At 40.5% G+C, this 22,444-nt stretch overlaps 1 protein-coding gene across 1 annotated transcript; it reads left to right on the forward strand.

Moving 5' to 3' along the window:
* The first annotated feature begins 1,714 nt into the window (after nt 1–1,714).
* Nucleotides 1,715–15,125, forward strand: rps6ka4 (ribosomal protein S6 kinase, polypeptide 4). The gene is made up of 18 exons (XM_041952016.1): nt 1,715–2,668; nt 3,878–3,949; nt 4,443–4,510; nt 5,028–5,178; nt 5,352–5,467; nt 7,366–7,473; nt 7,635–7,715; nt 8,102–8,205; nt 8,448–8,598; nt 8,702–8,863; nt 9,120–9,245; nt 10,049–10,182; nt 10,275–10,368; nt 10,550–10,720; nt 11,833–12,024; nt 12,109–12,268; nt 12,528–12,691; nt 12,794–15,125. The coding sequence occupies exons 1-18, from the start codon at nt 2,581–2,583 to the stop codon at nt 13,004–13,006; spliced, it is 2,355 nt and encodes a 784-aa protein (XP_041807950.1). The 5' UTR covers nt 1,715–2,580; the 3' UTR covers nt 13,007–15,125.
* Nucleotides 15,126–22,444: the final 7,319 nt, after the last annotated feature.

Consider the following 22,444-nt stretch of genomic DNA (forward strand, 5'->3'; position numbering starts at 1 on the left):
CTGATTGCTATTGTTTGTGTTCTAGCTAATATCTGGAAAGTGTTGAGAGTTTCCTTAATTGTGGTGGAGAGAGAATGGATCCGGACAAATTGTAACTGGAACTGGAAGAATACTAGTCAATGCCTTAAGAGTCTAGGGATATTTTGTCATGATGGAAGACATGAGGTTGATCCTTAATGATTTATTAAACAAGTGCATACAGCAATTAAGGCCGCCATGTTATCGTTTCTGTGCTAGTCAAAATTCTGAACTTAAAAGTATCAGCAAGACTTAGTAAAATTCATGAGAACACTGTGGAAATGCACTGCTCTGTGAACAAAAGGATGAGCTGACTTGGCACAACAATGCTCACACAGTGTCATGATTTGGTAATTGGGTTTAAGCTGTGCAGGCAGCAGGAGCCATGTTGGTAATTCAAGTCAAAGTAGATACTTGAAGCTGTCCTCAAGTCTTACCTTCCCAGCTTGAAACTAGTGGACTGCTATCCGAAATGTGACAACTTGCCTGGCATGAATATTTCAAGATAATGGGAATAATGTGATAGTTAAAAGGGTGGATTTACCTTTTGTAAGCCAACAACTATTGGTTGAGTAAAGGGGGTCACAATTATTTCATGATGCATCTTTGATTTTTGTCTGCTTGTCTTAGAGTACTGAAGGCCCAGTTCTACCTGTCACCACTTCCTAATGTGCGTTTTGTCCTCCAAGGCAATTCTTTGGGAAGATTGTACCGACCTCCCACAGCAGCAGACTGCTCAGCGTCTGTTTTCACCAAGGAAATACATTTAAATGTTAATATTGCTATTGACCATTATGCCACACGTGGCTTCAGATACCTCAAAATCACCACATTGTCGTAATATCAACATGGTTTCCAAGAGAGACTCAAATATGTTAGTAATGAACTGTGACACCTATTTCTTTCCACAGCAGAATCGCTCCATCTGGAACCATCTATAACTTGTGGCACACGGCACAGCAGAAATGGGAGGTGAGGGCATTTTTACCATCGAAGTCCAGTTGTAATCATAAACTACACAGAACAAATGTGGAACTCTCACATGATGTACAGGAAACTGTCCCAATAAGTGTAATGTACTAATGGAAGTCAGTTGTACTGTGAAATATACAGTATCTGAATGTATTTTAAAGGTCAGTGGTGACTTTTTTTTTTCCAAAAAATGTTGACATCGACTCAGTGCAGTAGTAGACATGCATTTTATGCCTCTTAAACACCTCACAGTACACACACTAATAAAGGTTAAATAGATTCGTCATACATATACGTGTTAATATAATGCTTTGGAGTACATACTGGTAAATATACACCTCTTCAGAATGCAGACATGTCAAAGTTAAATGTTCGTATTGTGCCACAAAGGTCTATAACAAAATTAAAATGTTTCGGTAGAGCAAGACCAGCTACGTTGAGTGTCCACACAGAGGCACAAATAGTGTGCACATCAGCTGTGAATCTTTAACTAATTAAAAGGTGCTGAGGACTCTGGGGTCCCACAAAGCATTAATGTGCCGCTCCAGGCCACGGATGTATTGCCGTTGGGCCTTTGGGACGCTCCAGCTAAATTATTTTACTGTATATCGTGAACTATAGGGATCTTGTCTCATCTAGCTGCTTTTCTTAAAATCTCCAGTAATGTGTCTCCGCCCACCCCGACGACTCACGTGACTGACCGTCGCCCAGGTTGTGTCGAAAGCATCCTGGAAATAGCAGTTAGCTAGCCGCTGACTAAAAATACAAAGTGGAGTGTGAATTTTATAATGGGCGAATTACAAACGTGGCTGTAGTGTAGAGAAAGAAGATAAGGAACTATCCAAACTGGTCTTTCCAACATGGTCTGAGAGCTGATTTATGAAGAAGTCAGTTAACAAAGCTAACTAAATGTTAGCGTAAGCTAACGTTCAAACTTTGATGGGCAACAGCAGCAATTCGCTAGCTAGCTGCTACTTTGTAAATTTACTAGCACCCCAGCTAGCTAGGTAACACGTCTTGTTATTGTAACAGATATGCCAACTGTCTAGCGTTGTAGGTGTTAACGTACTGTCTAGTAACGCATTATATTGATCATTGGTTTATGTAAAACTTGCGTCAATGTTATTACCAAGTAACGTCAGCTAATTTAGGAATAATGACTATTGTCAAGCGGCTAATGCTAACGTTAGCCATTTAAACTTTGCTGTAACTAACATATGCACAGTTACTCGAAATCAGTACTGATGCTCTTTCTTATTTTAATAGTGAAATAAATAGAACAGCTAGTGAACAGGTCCAGTCTGAATTGCGAATTTACACATCTGTGTTTTCCGATTGATTTCAACCAATCACATGAGATAAACAATGCGAAACACCAGGATGTCAAACGTACGGGGATTAACGTTAGGGCAGCATTATTGTTTAGAAAACACAGCTGTCCGCTCATTTCGATAATCATCGTATCCGTCATAATGCAGCTACAATAGATTTTTGTGATTGCTAACCGTGTAGTGTAACATACTAAAACATTTTGCTATCCAGTTCATCTTAAACCGTCAGTATAGGCTACAGTCTACTTTTCTTTAAGTTATGCCTGGGGACGCATCTGATAGTAGTGATGACTCCGATTCAAAAACAAATGAAAAGGCCTGCACCGTCAAGCATCAAATCACCAATGGTAAGTGCAGTGAACCGTTTGTAGTCAGGCATGTTATACACACTGCGTAAACAGAATATAACCGTTGCACGTCGTGATAAATTTCATCATGCTATTGATATACAGCTTGTGAAACGTAGAATTTAAAATTGTTATAGCTTTGTTAGAGGTGATGATTAAATTAATCAGAGTTAAAAAAATATATATAGATACAACATACAACATTTAAGAAATACTTCTTTGTATGATGTAGTGTTATACAGCACAACCCCAAAATGTATAATTTGAATCAATCGACACACAAAGTTGTATTCTCAATTTAAACAGTTTTACTACTGTATTGTGTTGCATAACAACATACAGGTCTTTCAATTTCTTCGTTATACATTGCATCTAGATCGTGGATTTCATGCTCTTCAGTATACAAGCAAAGAATGTGTTTGAAAAGATCTTACCCACTTATGTGCCACGCTTTAAGAGCATCTTTGTCAAACCTGAGGAGCTTAACAATGTATAGGTGCACTGCCTTCAGAACGGCATCCTGACTCAGTTTGTGTTGTGTTGGTCTGGACTCCAGACCAATGGAAAAAAAGGACCTATTGTTGTCTTGTAGTTTGTTTGCGGACTCTGTATGTATCCTACTGTATCATTCATAGTGAAAATCCACACAAAATCACATAAAGCAGAGAACGGCTGCTGTATCCCCAGTGAGCTGAAAAATTCAGGTTAGTTGCAGATCTGGCATACAATAATCAGTGGTGTCACTGCATGTTTTTCATCAGCTGTGACAAAAGAAAAGGTATCACTGTAGTTACTTTTTCATTGATAAGGGTGTAGATACTGGTTGAGGTGCAACAACCTATTGATTTATGGAGATGCAGCATACTTTGCAGTACAGTAGCTGCTAAATAGTAAATCTTCAAAATTTTTAATACACACTTCTATTAGATGTATGTCTTTTACTGTTACTATACTTGCAAAATGCTCTAAAATTATTATTACTTTGTCATTACAGTTTTTTGTGTAGAACACAAGGTGCATGAGTTGGGCTAAATTGTTCACAATGAAACTCTGGTATCTCTTAAAGATTAGACAGCTTTAAGAGATGCTAATGCATTTTTGAAACATGTCCACCTGTCCTTATTAAACAAAAATGTATGTGTTTGCAGAGTACAGAATTGGTGCGTATATACAAAATGTTTAATTGTGGTATTTTCTTTCTTCCGCTAGCTAACCTCACAGGTCACACTGAGAGGGTTGGCATGGAGAACTTTGAGCTGCTCAAAGTCTTGGGCACTGGAGGCAAGTGTCTACATGAAATATGAAATACATTAATTACAGATACAGTTGTTGTCAAAACTGAAAAAAACTAGAATAGGATGTCGGTACGAGGTATACCCAAAGCAGACAGTATGTATTTTCCTGCCATGGTTAAATATCTTGAGGGCATAGTGTTTATAATTAATTTTCATAGCCTGTAAGAGAAAGTGTCTCTGAGGACTTAAATGTGGTGGTAAAATATTTCTTTACATTCATATCCTGATTTGGGAGTTAGGGATCATCAGCATGAGTAATATCTGAGTGCTTAGACGGTAGGCCATATGCTGTAGATTTCTCTTGTTATTAGATCTCATCCATAATGAATACCTGTGGGAGATCTGAGAGACTGTTTTCATCAACAAAACAACATCTGATTAAATTTGGTGTGCAGGAATGTTTTTGCATAGTTCAGTTTTATTTTCGTACCAAGTGTATTTTGAATGACTGGATGAAATATTTGTTTGTCTCTCTCTAGCTTATGGAAAAGTGTTTTTGGTCAGGAAGAACAGTGGTCATGATGTGGGCCAGCTGTATGCTATGAAGGTGAGACTATTAGTCTGAAATATTAAACTAAATGTGATCACAAAACAGTTTCTTTGATAAAAATGTTAATCACTGAGCCATGTGTAATTCAATTCAATGTTTAATTAAATTCAAGGGCGGAAACCATTTGAAATATTTTAGGTATATATTTCACTGATATTGCTTTTATTCAAATTTGTAATAGTTACAGAGCACATGATGAGATGTCATTCTAAATGATATGCCACAAAATGGAGATTGAGCTGCCATTTACCTAAAGTTTACAGAGGGAGTGGAGACAAAATATATTGAACTATTATTAGTTATTAGAGTTATGTAATATTTGGTATATGAGGTCTCTTTTAGCTCCTGTATGGATCGATGCATTGCTATAACTTGCATACAATAGTTTGCTTTGTCTGGTCTTTGAAATTAATTCTATTCAGGATGACGATTTTCCTGCTGTAGACTTAAGAGACTGATGGGAAATCACAGTTATTCAGAATGTAAGTTAAGTGTATTTTGACTGTTACTCTAGGTGTTAAAGAAAGCAGCTATTGTTCAAAAGGCAAAGACAACAGAACATACTCGCACTGAGAGGCAGGTGCTGGAGCACATCCGCCAGTCGCCCTTCCTGGTCACACTCCACTATGCCTTCCAGACGCAGAGCAAACTGCATCTCATCTTGGGTGAGTGATGCGACACTACAACCAAATGTGACTCTTGTGTGAAGTGCTGAATAGATGTTCTGTTTATGTTTGTGTCTGTTGTGTGTCTGTTTTATGCATAATGTGTGTTTATGTAATTTTTGTATTATATCTATTCAAGGTACCTGTGTATTTGTCTGTGTGTGTGAATACAGACTATGTGAGCGGTGGGGAGATGTTCACTCATTTGTACCAGCGGGATCACTTTCCTGAGGAGGCAGTGCGGATATATATTGGGGAAATAATCCTGGCTCTGGAGCACCTGCACAAGGTGTGTGTCACCCCTTCCAGCTCTATACCTTCAAGTAGTTGTTATTGATTTTTGGATACTAGGGGGCAGGAGAAAGACAAAGCATGCTTACAGAGACACTGCCCCAACATATCACCTCATTTATTGTTGTGGCTGACGTGTTGGCAAGCAGTTAGCCTGATTACACAAAAACCCAGAGCAACATTATCAACATTATCCCATTGGAGTCCTGTTTCTGGCCATTTGGCAAAAGTATGTTCCATATTTGGTGTTTTTGCTCCCGGTTTGGTTGCCGGGAACCCATTGGCTAACCCATATGCAACTAAAGCTAAAACTTATGTTACCTTTTTTGTTAGTTAGTTTTTACAGTTATTATATATATTATATCACAGTATTATAAACATAAAAGAGATACGCTAGTTGATTCTACCATAATTAAACCATGATTCTGCCATTTTTCACTCAATTTAAGGGAACGTGTTGTAAGAAAGGAAAAAATGATTAAAAAACAGATGTGTTCATTGGCTCTGGGGAAGGACTGAAAATGATTTAAAGACCTACATGTATTTTGGGAGGAGTAGCCTGCCCCATAATGTAGGTTAATCAGTAAATGTAATGTGAGTTGTTCTCAGAGTTAGACAAGGGAGGATTGGGCATCTCAACAGCATTTATTTGCCAAAAAAAGTATATTATACAAGTATAACAGGCAGTGTACCATGAGGCATGTCTATGAAATACATTTGCATATGGCAGCAACAGACACACATACCAACACGTCACGCAGCAGAGCAGGCTTTCCTGTACCAGCAAAACCAGCTGAACTTGTGTCGGAGTATGAAGTGTGGATATTAAAGTCTGGCTATATAAGACTAAACAAAAAGAATGGGAACATCTCCCACATCCAACCTGCTACTCTGGTTATTGAATTGACTTCAAATGAGGTTTAACGTTCACATTTTCTCTTGACTGTGACTCAGTATTAAAAACTCCAACATTGCTTTATTGTGTGGGTCTACAATAAATCATCCACATTAACTGCTGAACATATTAACACCAAATTCAACAGGCTAACCAGCAAAATAAACAATAATTACAGGTTGAAGTTGGTATCTATTATCCTTGAACTTTAGTTTTTCATTGAGTTCTGTACTGATCCTCAAAGCAGTCTGTCATAGTGAAGAAAATGGTAGTTAGTGGATGTAACTACATTTCTATAAGTACGTCCGTTGCCCTCTAGCTTTTATGCTTAAACATTTATCGCAATAATAACAGTATTACAAAGTCAGTGTTGTTGTTGTGTTACCTGGTGGTTACCTGGTAACGTTTCACAACCGCTGTAGTTCATTTTGCCCTAAACCCAGCCACTAAAATCAGCCTCTAAAGCCACTGGCATTAAAAGATTATTATTTTTTTGATGTGCACAAAACACTCCATGGAAGGAAGTTAGAATGTGTCAATTTTCAAAGTTGTTTACACTCCAGATCTTTTTACTAATTTGCAAAAGTCTGTAACTTTTTGAAAAACATGGTCAAGTATTCTTTCTGCTTGTGGAAAAAAAAGCATCATTAACACAAATTTTCCAAGTTGGCTGAAAACCATAATGTTAACTTTTATGAGTTGTTCCCTTGAATAGCATAAATGAAACTCTTTCAGTGACAGCATCTTTGGTGACTGCTATTCTCATTTCCTGAGGTGGTGCTGCACTTAAGCATTGCGCTATAGATTGTGTTGCAGTTGTTTACATCGACAGTTTTGGGATTATATCTACTGAATGGGACTGGAAAATGCTGTGATGACTGAGAATAACCAGTAGATACTAGGCCATGTTCTTCTGTGTATACTACACGCCGTCATTGTTCACAAATTTTGACACTTAAAAATGAATGTAGCCAGTAAGTTTTCACTGTGTTTTTGTGCAGCTTGGGATTGTGTACCGAGACATCAAGTTGGAAAACATTCTTCTAGACAGTGAGGGCCATGTGGTATTGACAGATTTCGGGCTCAGCAAGGAGTTTCTGGAGGAAGAGGTACGTAAGCACGATACCAAAATCTAAACACAAGAGTGTGTGTGTGCATGTCGACAGTGATACATGGTATGTTATCTGTTATTGCAATCATAACAATACTTTGTTCATATAAGATTTGTTTTTGCTGCTATACTTTATCTTTAACTTTCTCCTCATTACAGAAGGAAAGGACCTACTCTTTCTGTGGCACCATTGAGTACATGGCACCTGAAATCATCAGAGGGAAAGCCGGGCATGGCAAGGTAAAAATATGACAGTAAGGCAACAAGCACAGGTGTTCAGTGTTCATATCACTGCAGTAGATTTCAAGTGGTCACGCATAAAGATCTGTACAGTAATTGTTTAAATTATCTACTTCTTCCATTCAGATGCAGGATGACAGGGAGTTGGATAGTGACGTGAACATTTAATTGTAGATAGTTGAATTGAAGTTAAAGCGTAGGTGCTATAAGTCTCATGACTTTGGGTAACTGTGGTGTCTATGCAGAACATGTAAAAGATGGTTTAGAAATGAAATCTACTTTCAACACTGTATGGGCTGATGTACCACACATTAGACTGAAGATCAGACTGACATTTTGTTCTCTTTCCTTTTATGTAAAGCTTTTTAACCTGTCTTCTCCGTCAGTCGGTAGATTGGTGGAGCCTTGGGATCCTGATGTTTGAGCTTCTGACGGGAGCATCTCCTTTTACCTTGGAGGGAGAGAGAAACTCCCAGAGTGAGGTGTCAAAGTGAGTGTCGGTGACTCCACCTGCTTCTCCAAACATGTATTAAAATCTTAAATCAACCTTCCTTATTCTCAAGTCATAAAAAATCTCAGCCATTGTGTTAGAGGTACTTTTTCTTATTCATCTATGCAGCACAACTTGAAATTCATAATTTAACATGTTACAATATCTCATTAGGGTACTGTGTTAAGAAAACAGGCATTATTTTGTTCCCTTGACCATCTTTTCCACCCCTGTTCTGTCAGACGTATTTTGCGCTGTGATCCACCGTTCCCGTCTATGATTGGATCCACTGCTCAGGACCTGCTTAGGAAGCTATTAGTGAAAGATCCCCACAGGAGGCTGGGCTCTGGACCACGAGGGTCTGAAGACATCAAAGCACATCCCTTCTTCAAGGTCCCACCTACCTCAACTGCCAGCCACTCGAATATCTCTCCTCGCCTGTGCTGTCTTCTCAGTCATTTATAACTCTTCCCATCTGCTTTTTGTTTCCTAACAGGGCCTGAACTGGGCTGACCTAGCACAGAAGAAGGTGCCAAGTCCTTTTAAGCCAGAGCTGAAGAGTGAGCTTGACGTGGGGAACTTCGCTGAGGAGTTCACCGGGATGGATCCCGTCTACTCTCCAGCGAGCACGCCCCCAAGCACTGGTCGCCTGTTCCAGGTTAGTCCTTGCTGTCTCTTTTGAAATCCAGTTTTTACATGGTGCAAACTGGATTTCCAAAATAAAATACCTGTAACCACCGTCTGTAAATATCAACATTCTGAAAAAGTAGGTGCAAGCCTAATAATACATCAGATTATGGTAAATGTTTTATTGCCATTTCTATGAATACAGTTGTTTAGTGTAGGTTAATGTTTTTAGAAATGTGTGATTTTAGCTAGTCTGCTCTCTCTTTCTCTCCCTCGCTCTTTTTTAGGGTTACTCTTTTATTGCTCCCTCCATCCTGTTCAATAAGAACGCGGTCATGGGAGACTTTGCAGAATCCCAGGTTGGTGCTGATCGACCAGGTTCAGCATCTGTCCAGCGCAGTGCAATGTTAGAGGTATGGATCTTGGCTTATAAAGACATTCTTGGTTAAGCCTTAAAAAATGTGGGCATTAGTTCTTCTTTACCTTATGATAGAGAGGCAGTTTTGCAAAACCAGCACATCTTTGTTTGAAGCCTTTTCGTTGCCTAGACAGATCAGCTAAAAAAGGCTCGGCAGTGCTTGTAATTGGGACAGACAGGAAGGGCACGAGGAAGAGAAACTAGTTTGTGTAGCCTAGTTTATTAACCAAAGTTGGCTCACCTTATTTCACAGCATGTTTTGTCATATTTTATTAAGGGCTCAGCAGTATTGAAGAAATATCACAGTTATCAGGAGACTCTCTTCTGATGGTGTTTTGCAGTATTACAGATATCTGTTTAGGATTTGCAAAAAACATGTTAGCTTGCCTGATTGGTATTCATCACATTAGACTGTATGGACTAAAGCTTTCAGCTGATATTCTCAAACATTACAGACTACAGAAATCTGATGGAGTCATGTCTTTGTATTGGCAAAACGTGTATACTGCTTATTATAAAATAAAACCCTGCATTATCATTACAGTGACAGATGATAAAGAATAGAATCGCGTCTCTCTATATAAATCCATGCATGTTTCTCTGTAGCAAACCCTTCTCAAGGACATAAATATTGACATTTTAGGTTGTATCACACATTGGTCAATGAACACCAAAGTTAGTCCATTGTTACACTGCTGGAAGCTATATCCTGTTGCACAGGGGGAAAAAAAACAAGACAAACACAACACATCTCCCTTAACAGCACAGTGTGACTCATACCATCCCTTCTTTGTTCAGGAATCCCAGTTTTTTCAGCACTATGAGCTGTGTCTTCACGGGCCACCTCTAGGCGAGGGTAGTTTCTCTGTGTGCAGGAAATGCCGACACAAGCAAAGCGACGACGAGTACGCTGTCAAGATCGTCAGCCGCAGGTGAGTGGCCTTTAGGGCATCACTGTACCGTCTGATGATGTAAGCCTCTGAATGCCCCTATGAACACCGAATGTTTCTTTTTTCACTGTTAGAATGGAGGCAAACACACAGAGGGAGATTGCTGCTTTGAGGCAATGTGAAGCTCACCCAAACATCGTTAAACTGCACGAAGTGTATACTGATCAGGTACAGTGAAGGAAACCCACAGAGGATGATGTGTACAATTAGTGACAACATTAACACAACAAACAGTGAATTTATTGTGTGCACTTTCAAGGATGCAAACTTGCTTGCTGCACATTAAGCAATATGCAACAACATAACTGTCGCATTAAGTCTTCTCTTTGCACGTGTCCCTCTCTGTCAGTACCACACATATTTAGTGATGGAGCTCCTGCGAGGTGGGGAGTTGCTGGAAAGGATCAAGAGGAAGAAACTCTTTGGCGAGGCGGAGGCCAGTCAACTGTTACAGAGCCTGGTCTCAGCGGTCAGCTTCATGCACGAGGCTGGAGTTGTGCACAGAGACCTCAAACCAGAGGTGGGCTGTCCTTTAATGACTTGATTTATTCCTGAAAATACACACCGTCTCTCATTGATCCACGTGATGACTCGACTCTAACGACACAGTAGCCCCAAACAGTTTCTTGCCCACATGCATGCATATGTGATTCTGTTCATATGAAAACATCAGTCCAACGTTATTGCAACCATAATTCTACTGTATCACATCTTATTAAAAATGCATTTCAATAATTAAAAATTGATAGAGAGGTTATAAATTAAGGAGAAAGCCATGGTATGTTATTAGCCTGAGGAATGTGGTGAGAAAGAGTATTAGTGGGAACAAGAACAGAGTGAAGTTGTAATTGTCTCAGTATTTTTCCACTGTGAACTGCATATGTCCTGTGCGCCCCGAAGACGACTCCCATAAACTGGCTCAATACAGAGCTATAACCGACCGGTATGATGCGTGGGGATGTCCGTGTGGTTATTCTGCAGCATCATTTGCACATGACTTAATCGAGGTAAACAGTGGACAACAGTGCATAATGCCTCTACTGCGGTGCTGCACTTTTCCAAATGAACACTGCAGATTTATCACACGCATATTCTGCCGTCTTAGATGGCTGTGGGATTTAATTAACTGAAGGGGAAGGCTTTCATGTAGTATAAAGCAGCTGTGAATGACAGATAGTGGTAAGAACCAGCCATTAACTTTTAGTTCTGCATAGTGTTCTACTGAGACGCCAGCCTTAATTGCATAAACTTTTATTTTTGATACCAATCTAAGCACGTTTACTGGATGGAGAGTGTTTGATTTACACTGTTTATGTTATTCCACCATTTCTGTGCGTTTCCTCTTAAGTATTGAGTTTGTGCTTGTTGACAGAATCCCCAAATAATGAGTTCTGGAGAGATGGGTGATGTGACAATCGCTCTTGTACACCAGAATCTCATGTCTCTGTTTGTCCTCTACTCCCACCTTTACACCACATGTGCACACGATCCAAAGCATATATCAAGGTTTAGGAACATACCATCTCTTAGTGTTGAGTTGTCTTTGTGCTGTCAGGAAAATGGAGCCCTGAGTGTAAAAAGTGAAGAAAAAGAAGAGAGGATGATCATGGATTTTAATTGTTTACCTTACAGAACGTGCTGTTTACAGATGAGGGGGAGGACTCGGTGCTGAAAGTAATAGATTTTGGATTCGCCCGCCTGTGCCCTGCAGGCAGCGCCCCCCTGCAGACTCCCTGCTTCACGCTGCAGTATGCTGCACCTGAACTTTTTGAGAGTGCAGGATACGACAAAGCCTGTGACCTCTGGAGCCTTGGGGTCATCCTGGTAATTTCACCTCAAACTGTTAACGCTGTCCCATCAGTACGGCTAAGTGGAGTACTAATGTCTCTCCGTGTGTGTTTTCATCAGTACACCATGCTGTCAGGTCAGGTGCCATTTCAGAGTGAGCAGCGTGGGATGACCTCATCATATGCTGCTGACATCATGCAAAAGATAAAAGAGGGCGATTTCTCATTGGATGGGGAGGCCTGGAAGGGCGTATCAGAGGATGCCAAGGAGCTTGTTAAAGGTTTTTAGTGACATATTTGCTGTTTGGTTTAGTTAATAGGGCCACATTACATAAGCGACAATAGTACGTGCTTTGTTAGAGTTTCTGCCTGCCCTGTTGGACAAAGTAATGGTGGATGTGATGTTTTCAGCATTTAGCAGGCTGAGGATACTTTTTCCACACTACCTCTTTGCAAGTTAGCTTGTTTTGTCTGTATCTCTTATACCTTGTTCTCTTGTCTTTGTGTTTTCTGTTTTAACCCCTCCCTGTATGATTTAAGGCCTACTGACAGTGGATCCAGAGAGGCGTCTTAAACTCTCTGATCTGAAAGAGAACAGCTGGCTGCAGGGCGGAGCATCCATGTCCACTACTCCTTTGTGCACCCCAGATGTGCTTGAGTCGAGTGGGCCCACTGTCCGCACTTATGTCAATGCCACCTACAAGGTAATAGCATTGTACACCAAATTTCTCAGTAGATGTGAAATGTGTTTAATGCGTTTCATCTTACTTTTCTTTTCCTTGTCTTTTGTCATTTTCTTCTCTCAGGCTTTCAACCGTGGTAAGAGAGAGGGCTTCTTTCTGAAAAGTGTCGACAATGCTCCCCTTGCAAAACGACGAAAGCTGAAGATGACAAGCACAGGTGTGGAGACCCGATGGAGTTCATCCTCTTCCTCCTCCTCTTCTTCCACTTCCTCCTCTGCCTCTGCAACAGCATCCAAAGCGCAGCCAAAGCAAACTGTGACCCCAAAGCAGAGCTAGCCTAAAACGGCAGGGAAGAGAACGGCAGAAAAAGGAAGTGGTATGTGCTTATACTGGCAACATGTTGTCCCCCAGTGGTGAAAACTGGTGAAAAAACAACGTCACACAAACCAAAACACTGGTTTAGGGTAGTGTTAAGTTTTCGATTCAAAATTGAATTTCACTTTTTAACAGCTTCATTCATCATGCCATATTCTTCCCAAACCAAACATGTATTTTCCTTGAGTGGCTGGAAGAGAAGATGATAGAGGTCTAGTTTGGCATCTTTAAGATGAACAGAAATCTGTGGCCTTGAGGAAAATTATTCTTTTTCAGTATTCTCCTACCATAATATGGTGACACTAGAAGTTGAAAATGAGATATTTACCTATTTTCACTGTGGGTAAGAAACAGTGCCTGTCTATATAGGGATAAAGGGAAAAAGGAGCCATAAATGAGCAGAAGCCATATATACAGCAAAGCGGTGAATATATCAATAGAGCCGTGCACACAAATTTGCAAAAAGCATATGAATAGTCCTTCCAGAAATTAGCAGGCTTAACTCTTTCACCGAATCGAGTTTTTATTAACCCCGCCACACCTGTAATGATTGGTAAAGATACCGCAGCATTTGGCCACAAGTGCTGTACCACATGAAGGCAGCAGTTTTGTGGAAACTGTTTCTCATTTGTGTAGGTTGGGCAAAAATCGAGGTGTTTGCACTATATGCCGAGAATGTAAATGATCAAATGTTTAAAAAAAGCAAATTACTGGAAGGACTGAGTGCAGAGTGAAATGCTTGTGGTATGTGTAACCTTTGAGACTGCAGAGGAGGAATACTCCTGCAGACAAAATCTTCTCTACTGGAAAGATTGCAAAGCAGTTGCACCTCCAATACACTACCAGCTCTACAGATCGCATTAGACACAACGTGAGCGTACAGTAGCACCTGTAAAAACCGATGAAGAGGCGGCCATGAAATGGAGTGTGATTATCTTGTCATACTTGCTGTAAATTACTTGCCTTGTTGTGCTGGTCTGGAAATCTCTAGCATGCTAACTTGCTGTGATGATTAACTGTAAGAACTTTTTCTATATTTTTGGTATCTCGGGCTCACTAAGGAAACATAACCAAGAATGTTTTTATGCCACCAAGCGCGGCTTGAGTGTCTGCACAAAATGGAGCAAAATCCATTTTGGCGATTTTGTGTGAGCGTTGCCTTGGGCTTGTGAATTTTAAAAGGGTGTTTTTTTTTCTGTTGCCCGATCAGACCAGTACCATATGTACCATATGCGGCTATCAGAAATGCAGTTGGATTTGATCCTGTGAAATATCATCACCTCTCAATTAAGCTCAGTTTTTGTCACCTGGGCTGTAAGGGTCACCCAGATATGTCTTTTTACAGATGTGGTTTTAATACATTGTATGGCTTTGCAATTCAAATTATGTTACAGAATGAGACACGTAATAATGACTTTAATATGGTTCTTGTGAGACCAACCAGCAAGACCTGGTGTGTACATACTCATCCTTGATTTAGAGCAAAAAAGATAGAATGATTAAACATTTGATAACTGTTTTAATGGTATATTCGTTTCCTGATGTAATTATGTTTTTATTGGCCGTTTTCTTTTTTACTTGTTGCACAGTCAGTTGATCAATTGAACACATTTCAGCTTTAAAGGTGCTTTCACTAATATTTATTACATGTAATTGATTTTAATGCTGTGGTAATGGGATTGATGATTAAATTGTTGTGTACCAGCACTGTGTGTGTTTGCGTGTGTGGATGTGGGTGTGTGAGAGCATGAGTGGCGCTGGGAGGCTGGTTATACTGATATTTCTCTACCAGATGAAGCATTATTGCAAGTTACTGTATTACTTTCTTGTTGTTTGCCGCCTTTGTCTTTTGAATGGTAACTGGTTTGTTGTGTTTGAACATTGAATTTTTTTCTTAAGAAACTGTACTTTTATTGGTGTTGATATTCTTTTGTTGTAGTAAATGAAATTCTTCTCCTTTCTTTTTTTTGAGCATTACTATTTTACTGAGATGCACTGTCACTGATGTCGTAACTGGGAATTTATCTTTTGCACCAAGATTTTTTTGGTTGGTGCAAAATAAACATTACTTTTAAATAGATGCTTTTGTGTCTTTTGAGTGTTGTAATTATTCCGTAAATGCTTGCGACCACAGTGCTCGTTAGCTTGAGCACTGTCAGCGTCAACTACAGTGAGATCCAATCGTACTGACGGTGAGACTTTGAATTGCTGGTACTAAGTGCAAACACAATAAATTATACAGGAAGTCTGATAACCTTTCCATTTGCCAAAAGCCATTCCAACAGCATGAATAGTTATCAGCCAGCTCCCCCTGAAATGACGGTCGTACTGCCAGGATGAGACCTTTTACCACAGATTGAGATCAGTTTGAATTGCGGAGCCATTGCCATTTATATACTCAAAATCTATTATGTTATTCAGATATATCTTAAACCCCCATTGATTTTAGCACCCATTTACAATAGGCCAGTTGCCACAGTCTGTCGTGTTCCGAGAGGCTTTAAGGTTTCTAAACCTCTTCGGTCTGGACAACTACCTCCCTTTTTTGCACAAAAAAGGACAGCATTAATGGCTGGATTTCTAAGCGTCTTTATTTTATCTGATCCTCAGCCAGGTTTTAGAAAAGCTCCCCTCTGGGTATGAATGTCTTTCATCTGTAAACACTGCTGCTCTAAACAGCAGTTAATATGCTATCATTACCAACCAAAGACAGTTTGTGGGTGAAACTCACCAACACAGTGTGTATCTGCTCTGGAAGTTTGAAATGATTCAGTGGTCTTGATCAAACTGTTTCCAATGTAGAGTCAAGTTCCCCGGCATTCATGAACATTGCTTTTTGACGACAGCTTTGTTGTACTTGGGTGCTTCGTTTCCCTTCATATTACTTGTTCCACATATCTGGCTGTAATAACACTGAATCAGTCACAAATGCAGTGCAGTGGTTTGACTGGTTAGCAGGTGGCACGGGCAGGCTCGACCCTGCAGATAACAGACACGGTGGGAGAGAACTGTGAGCTTTACTCGTTGCCTGTTTATTTCTGTTCCTCGACTTGATCGGCGTGTCCAGAAAATTCCTGAGCCTCATGTTGAAATCCTTTAGTGGATTTGTTTTGTTTTTTTTGGTAGTACGAGTGTGTGAGGTGGTATGCACAGCAGAGTAGGCTTGTGATTGTCATGCTGTGCTGCTAATGCCACTGGATATTTTGTTGTTTACTTTCACTGTTCATGGGATTAAACCAGAGATGGTTTTCTAGCTGTCTTTACATAATAAAGTTCAACTCTGTTTATCTTTGTGCTGATGCTCTCTCTCTCTCACACACACACACACACACACATGGCCTGATGACCCTTCAATTCTATCTCTTAGTTAGCTTCTGTGTTGTTAGCAGGGAGCTACAACATCCCATCCTGTGCAATGAGTTTATTGTACCATTAGGTGGCTGCTGTGTGCTGTCCTGTGTCCTTTGTGTCCTGTTTTATGCGTCCCTTCATTTTACGTGTCCCCTCTCTTATTTGGTTACATCTGTGAGAGATATGACTATGTCACTTATCTCAATAAAAATCATTTATAGGCTACTTTATAAATGCCTAATATTGGACTTGTATTTTGCCCTTGCTTGACATACTGCATGACGGTCAGCGGCACTGGATTTAGTGCGTCACGTGCAAAATGTCCTCATTAGACCACATGGATGTTTGAAACATCGCTCAAGACAAGACGGCCATTAACAGCACGGACACAAGGAGCAGGACACAGCTGACACGGAGCAGGACAGAAAAGGACACAGTGCCCACCCTAATGATACAAGGGCTTCATTACACAGGACAAGACACTCAATTACACCTTCTCACTAAATTACACCCATTCTCATGTACCACTGAGCCAGGAGCCCGTAAAAGGGTTTGTGGCCCCGAAGAGAAGCACCGTTCAAACAATCTGCCGAGCTCAGTGACTCGGTGTCGGGTGGACCTCTTTTGTTCTTATTTGTCATTAACTTGTCATTAACAAAGCTATTCTGAAACAGAGATATGAACAATGGTGGTAGTTGTACAACAAGACTCAGAGTCAATAGCCATGCTAGTGCACTAGCTCTGCACAGCTGTGCTTTCTGCTAAATGCTGATGTCAACATGCTAGCACTCAGATTTTTAGCAGGTATAATGTTAACCATGTTCACCATCTTAGTCGCTCACATTTGCTAATCAGCAAAGCATAAAATACACCTGAGGCTGAAGGGAATGTCATTAGTTTTTCAGGTATTTGAAAAGTCACTAGGATCACTAGTTATTAAAGTTCATCTTCTTGGAACCACTGATTGCAATCTGTACCAAATGTCATGGCAATACATCCAATAGATGTCATGAAATTTCACCCGAAACCACAAATTTCTCCTCATTTCACCTCATAGTGCACTAGAGGGAAAGTCAGGGCTCATCCTCCGAGCACCGTGAATATCTGCACCAGATTTCAATGTAAACCATCAAATAGTTGTTGAGATATTTCAGTCTGGACTGACGTTGTGGACCCATAGGCCGACATTGCCACAGAGCCACAAAAGGGGATATTATATTGGTGGTGATGATGCATGTGATAACACATAGGCAAGGAGAAACCAATAAAACTGATTGGCATGCTTTGCAGCCCGCTCATTGATTGTTGGCAGCAGATGAATTCCCCGCAGAGCCTCTGGGCTAATCAAACTCTTCGCTTCACATACTCTACCGACTGCGTGCTGCAGCAAAGGCCGCTGTTATTGGCACCACATCGCTTACAAACAGCTGCACTTTCTGAAGGGCAGGACTTTTGTCTCTGCTGGAAGAAGCAAATGTTTACTCATAAAATTCACACTTTCATACAGAACAAGGACGAAAGCCAGCAAACCGTTGGGGACAAAGACTGCTCTGTTGGCACGGTAAATTGAAACTATGTTTAGATATTGTAAGGAATTAAATATTAATTAGAGGATAGGATTAAAATGTCATCTTAAGCGTATTAACAGTCCTGCAGACACATTTAAAAGTGCCATAAAAGCTGATATTAGATTTCCAGTAACAATCTGCAGTGTACTAAAATATAAAGGTCCCTCAAGATGTGATCCATTTAGAGTTGTGGACAACAATATTTTGTAATGAGTTAACATTTCCTTGTAGTGTGAGACCTTGCTGCTTTAATGAAGCAATGAAATGCAGTGTTGCGCTAAAAACAGGTCTGCACTTCTGTACTGAATACAGGAGGGGAGCTGCTCTTGTACAGCTGTCCAGTTTATTAAAAACTGTTCACTAAGTGTTTTAACTGATGGGAGCGCTTCATGAAATATTTAACAGGCTATTAAAATATGTGGTTTGTGATAATATATATATGTCACAAAATGTCGCCCATCAGGGACCCACAGTGCTCTATTAGTTCACTGATAAGGTTCATGAACTCTGACGCTGTCCATGGTCCTGAGCGCTGCACCATAAATTCCACACCACCGGGGGTCAGTAGGGTGCTTGGCACTGACAGCACGAGAGCAACAGCGAGCGACTGGGAAGCGATGGATAACATGAATATAATGTGTCATTGAGTCATTAATCAAATCAATCCCCGGGTGGATGATTTGCACGGAATAAATGTAATATATTGAGCACGACAAAGACGGAGCTGGGTGGAACACTCGCTCAAAATCATCAATTACAGTCCGTACAGCTTGGAAGTGACCCAAGAACAGAGTGCACTTCCCTCGCAAAAGGGGGGAAGCGTTGACCAGCAGCACCATCACGCTGTAGGAATAATTCACGTATTGATGAGTTTTCAGAGCAGATCACACACACAGATGCAGCCTTGCGATTCCTCTATTAAACAGTTCAACGGTCTCAAAATTTGTTTGAGTTGCATTTGGGCACCATGCGTCAACACGCTATATTGACTTGTGCCATATGATGGAAACTGCACAGTCTTATTAGACTGGAGGAAAGAATTGATTAGAATATCAACTTTATGCGACAAGCAATTTGACAAGTGAATTTAAAGGAGCACTCCATCAATTTTACATGTACAGATCAATTCATTCACCATTGGGAGCATACTCAACCTGTTAAAATGGTTGTATAATGCCATCTATGACTCCGGAGGAGCTTCTAAAGCCTCAAGAAAATAACCCTGGTGATGTTATTGTGATGTCATCAGACGTATCTTGAGTTGGACTTCAAATATTTGACAGAAAACCTGTGTTATAAATGGAGGACATTGAGTTTAAAAGATTAAACAGACAGAGAAGGTCTACTGAATGATATGACTGAGGTGCATTCTGGGAATTGTAGGAAACAGGCCCTTTGAAGCTTGACCTATACTGGCGACAAAGAGTTTCTCAGCCTCTGACGCACCGTCTTTCTCACAGAAGTCTCCAGACTTTATGGGTGCGTAATACTGAAACACCAGAATACAAAGTCATCCTCTCGCCCTGCTTGTTTTTCCAGTAGGGTAAATTAATACCAGAACAAGAATGCAAGATGGGACATGTCACAATACAGGTGTTGTGTACGACTGCTGCTGCCGGTTGCTCTCCAAAATGTCAAGGACTACGTTTTGAAGTGGCATTTCTTGTTTCAGTTTTTGCTGTTGTGTTGAATTGCTTTCATTAACCTCACGGTCAACACATTTTCACAGCTTAGAGCTTCCTTTTATTGAAGTTAGAAATTAAAAACAACCAGTTAGGAGGTTTTCACCTGGCTTTGACAGTTTGCAGATTAACGGAGGAATGTAAATTGATACTTTTCAGCTAATGAATGAATCCCCTTTCTTGCTGTGTAGTAGGTGGAAGTGGTAGCATTCTTACACCTTGCTCCATGAGTTGTTGAATGCATCACTGGCCAACAACCTTGTGTCGCAGAATGAATGAGAATGATCCTTTGTAGGTGTATTTCCTTCCCCTTACCTTTGTCCTCCTCTGACTCAGTGGCATTTACACAAGCAACTTTAATTTTGCAGCAGCTAAGATCTGTGAATAGATCTCAGAAAAATGACTCATCCGGCGCTCAGAGAGCTGCTTTCACTTCATCACGCAGGTCAATCCAACAAATATCGGAAGAATATAGACACATTTCTCCAGCAGCGAATTTCTTTGCTACATTGACTGGGAGGAAAGCAACAGAGCTGACGTATTTTTGATTCTGAAGGAATTAAAACAGAGTGAGCCCGAGGTGTTGTGTGAATGTGTCGGCGCAATGGGATTTGTGTTATGAGTGGGGAAGAGTGAAGATTTCTTTGCATGGTGTTTCTCCTCGCCCTCCACCCTCTCACCTCTCTAGTAAAAGAGCCTTCGCTAACCGACAGATACTCAGAACAGAGAGAGTGTGTTTTGATTCAGCAGCTAAAAAGGCATTTTCAATTCACATACCATTTAAACAGCCCTCGCTACACTTTTTACTCCACCAATTCCATTAACCTCACCCTCCCCTCTGGCACCTGTCACCTCTCCCTCTGTCTGTTAACCCATCCGCCTTATTCTCATCCCATCATTTCTGGTTCGGCTGAGATATGATCATTACCTTTCCCCACGCTTCCATCTTTAAGGCGTGACTGTGTAGCGGTACAAATACCCGTGTAATGTAAAATGTAAAATCACCGGTTAATATCCTCAGAACAGTTTCTCTGCCAGTGATCCACTTTAACAAGCCTGTTCAGACTGTTATAGATTCAGCTGGCAGCGGTGATGCTATGTACAAACAGAATAATCCAAGTCTGTTAAAAAAAAAAGGTAAATGTTATTACAGTATATAAAAAATGACACCAGAGCAAACAAGGCAGCTTTTAAACATGTTGAATATGTCAAACTCAGAGCCTGTGGTGTGAAAAGAGCTCTCACAAAGAAGAGGAAGCAGCAGAACAAAATAAAAGGGGGAAAAAATCATGGAGGGTGCACTGGTATGATTTCCAAAGCTTTTGTGTAATATAAATTATGAGGCATATCTATCTCTCCGGCATTGTTAAGTGCACCTCCTTGGTATCTGATCTGCAGGGCTGTGAGCAGTTTATTAAAAATGGAAGTCATTCTAAATGAGCCTGTAATGCTCAACCCTTTCAGGAAATCTTAATGGATCCCAGCCTATCTCTGACAAGGTTAAACGCTCGAGGAGACAGCGAGAAACGTTAACAGACTAGATTATGGAGAGAGATGAATACTAACCAGCACAAAGATTCAGATGGAACATTAGACATTGTCATGGATAAATTCAGCGAATGTGTTTGCATGCAGCTGTTATTACAGATATGAACCGCTAAAGAATAGGCTGATCTTATCTTGTGGCCTTCGCGTTAACGATTCTTCAGAATGTCTTATGTGTTGCATTGTTATAATGAAGCTATCAGACACAAACATCAACACAGGAAACACAACCACATACAGAAATGCAAGTTGCACAGAACACAAAAAATAGTTTAACTAAGACGAACATGCCTGGACACACCTGGGACACATTATTTGTCGCCATGGTTTGTGATTCATGAAGTGACTGAATGGTGTTTTCAAACAGTCTAAGATTTTAGTTTCAACATTGTGATTGCTTGATTCAGATATGATTGCAGACACTAGCTGTCAATCTGTTGTTGTTCACTGATTTCAATTTATTTCCTTTTGATCTTGTGTGACAGTGATTGTGTGTTTGGTTGTGTTTTCCGCATTTGCAACATGATTCTGTATGTTTTCTTACCTAGCAGTGTTTTTCTCCCGACATGCTGCACATATGTTGCCAAATTGATGAAGATGTTTTATTCATTTGCTTGTGTTTCGTCGATTTGGGTGTGTTTTCTTGAGCTACAGTGCGTTGCGCTCTCAGGAGCACAGTGCTGCTCAGCTTCGCTCAGCTTTCACACAGTTGCATTTTGAATGATTTCACTTTAGCAGAACACTTCTCTCTGCTCAGCGTGCTCACTGTACCTCTAGAGAAGCTGAGGAGCAGTCCAGCCTACAGTATGAGCGGCCCTGCAGGCCTGCTGGTGTTTCCCCGCCACAAACTCTCAACATTAATAACCGCACAAAATGAAAACTGTCTGAAAGTCCTGTTGACTAAAGACCATCGGAGCCGCCAGGCTGTTGGATTAATGTTCACGATGTCGCACAGAGTTGCTAGTCCTGAACGATAAAATGTAAATGTTCTACCAGGATGAACTGTCACCTCCCCTCCACATGGAGCATGTGCCCCTCAGATGACACCACTCTGAGGATAAATTCAGCCTCATTAACTCTGAATAACTCAAAGCAGAGGAATTTGTGGTACAGTTTGATGACACAAGATTATTTGAATAATACATTATCTTTGTTTGTTTGGTGAAGAGCGCCTTTAAAGTCTTTGGGATGAGCTGTTCATATGCAACTTTAATGTCATGCTCACACGTCCCCATGTATAATGAATAAATATA

This window comes from Chelmon rostratus, chromosome 14 (genome assembly GCF_017976325.1).
Source record: "Chelmon rostratus isolate fCheRos1 chromosome 14, fCheRos1.pri, whole genome shotgun sequence".
Lineage (NCBI taxonomy): Eukaryota > Metazoa > Chordata > Actinopteri > Chaetodontiformes > Chaetodontidae > Chelmon > Chelmon rostratus.

Excerpts from the sequence above, each read along its gene's own strand:
- rps6ka4 (XM_041952016.1), top strand. The coding sequence starts at position 2,581 with ATGCCTGGGGACGCATCTGATAGTAGTGATGACTCCGATTCAAAAACA. Across the intron at positions 5,468-7,365 it reads CTCTGGAGCACCTGCACAAG|CTTGGGATTGTGTACCGAGA; the intron begins GTGTGTGTCACC and ends GTTTTTGTGCAG. Across the intron at positions 7,716-8,101 it reads GGAAAGCCGGGCATGGCAAG|TCGGTAGATTGGTGGAGCCT; the intron begins GTAAAAATATGA and ends CTTCTCCGTCAG.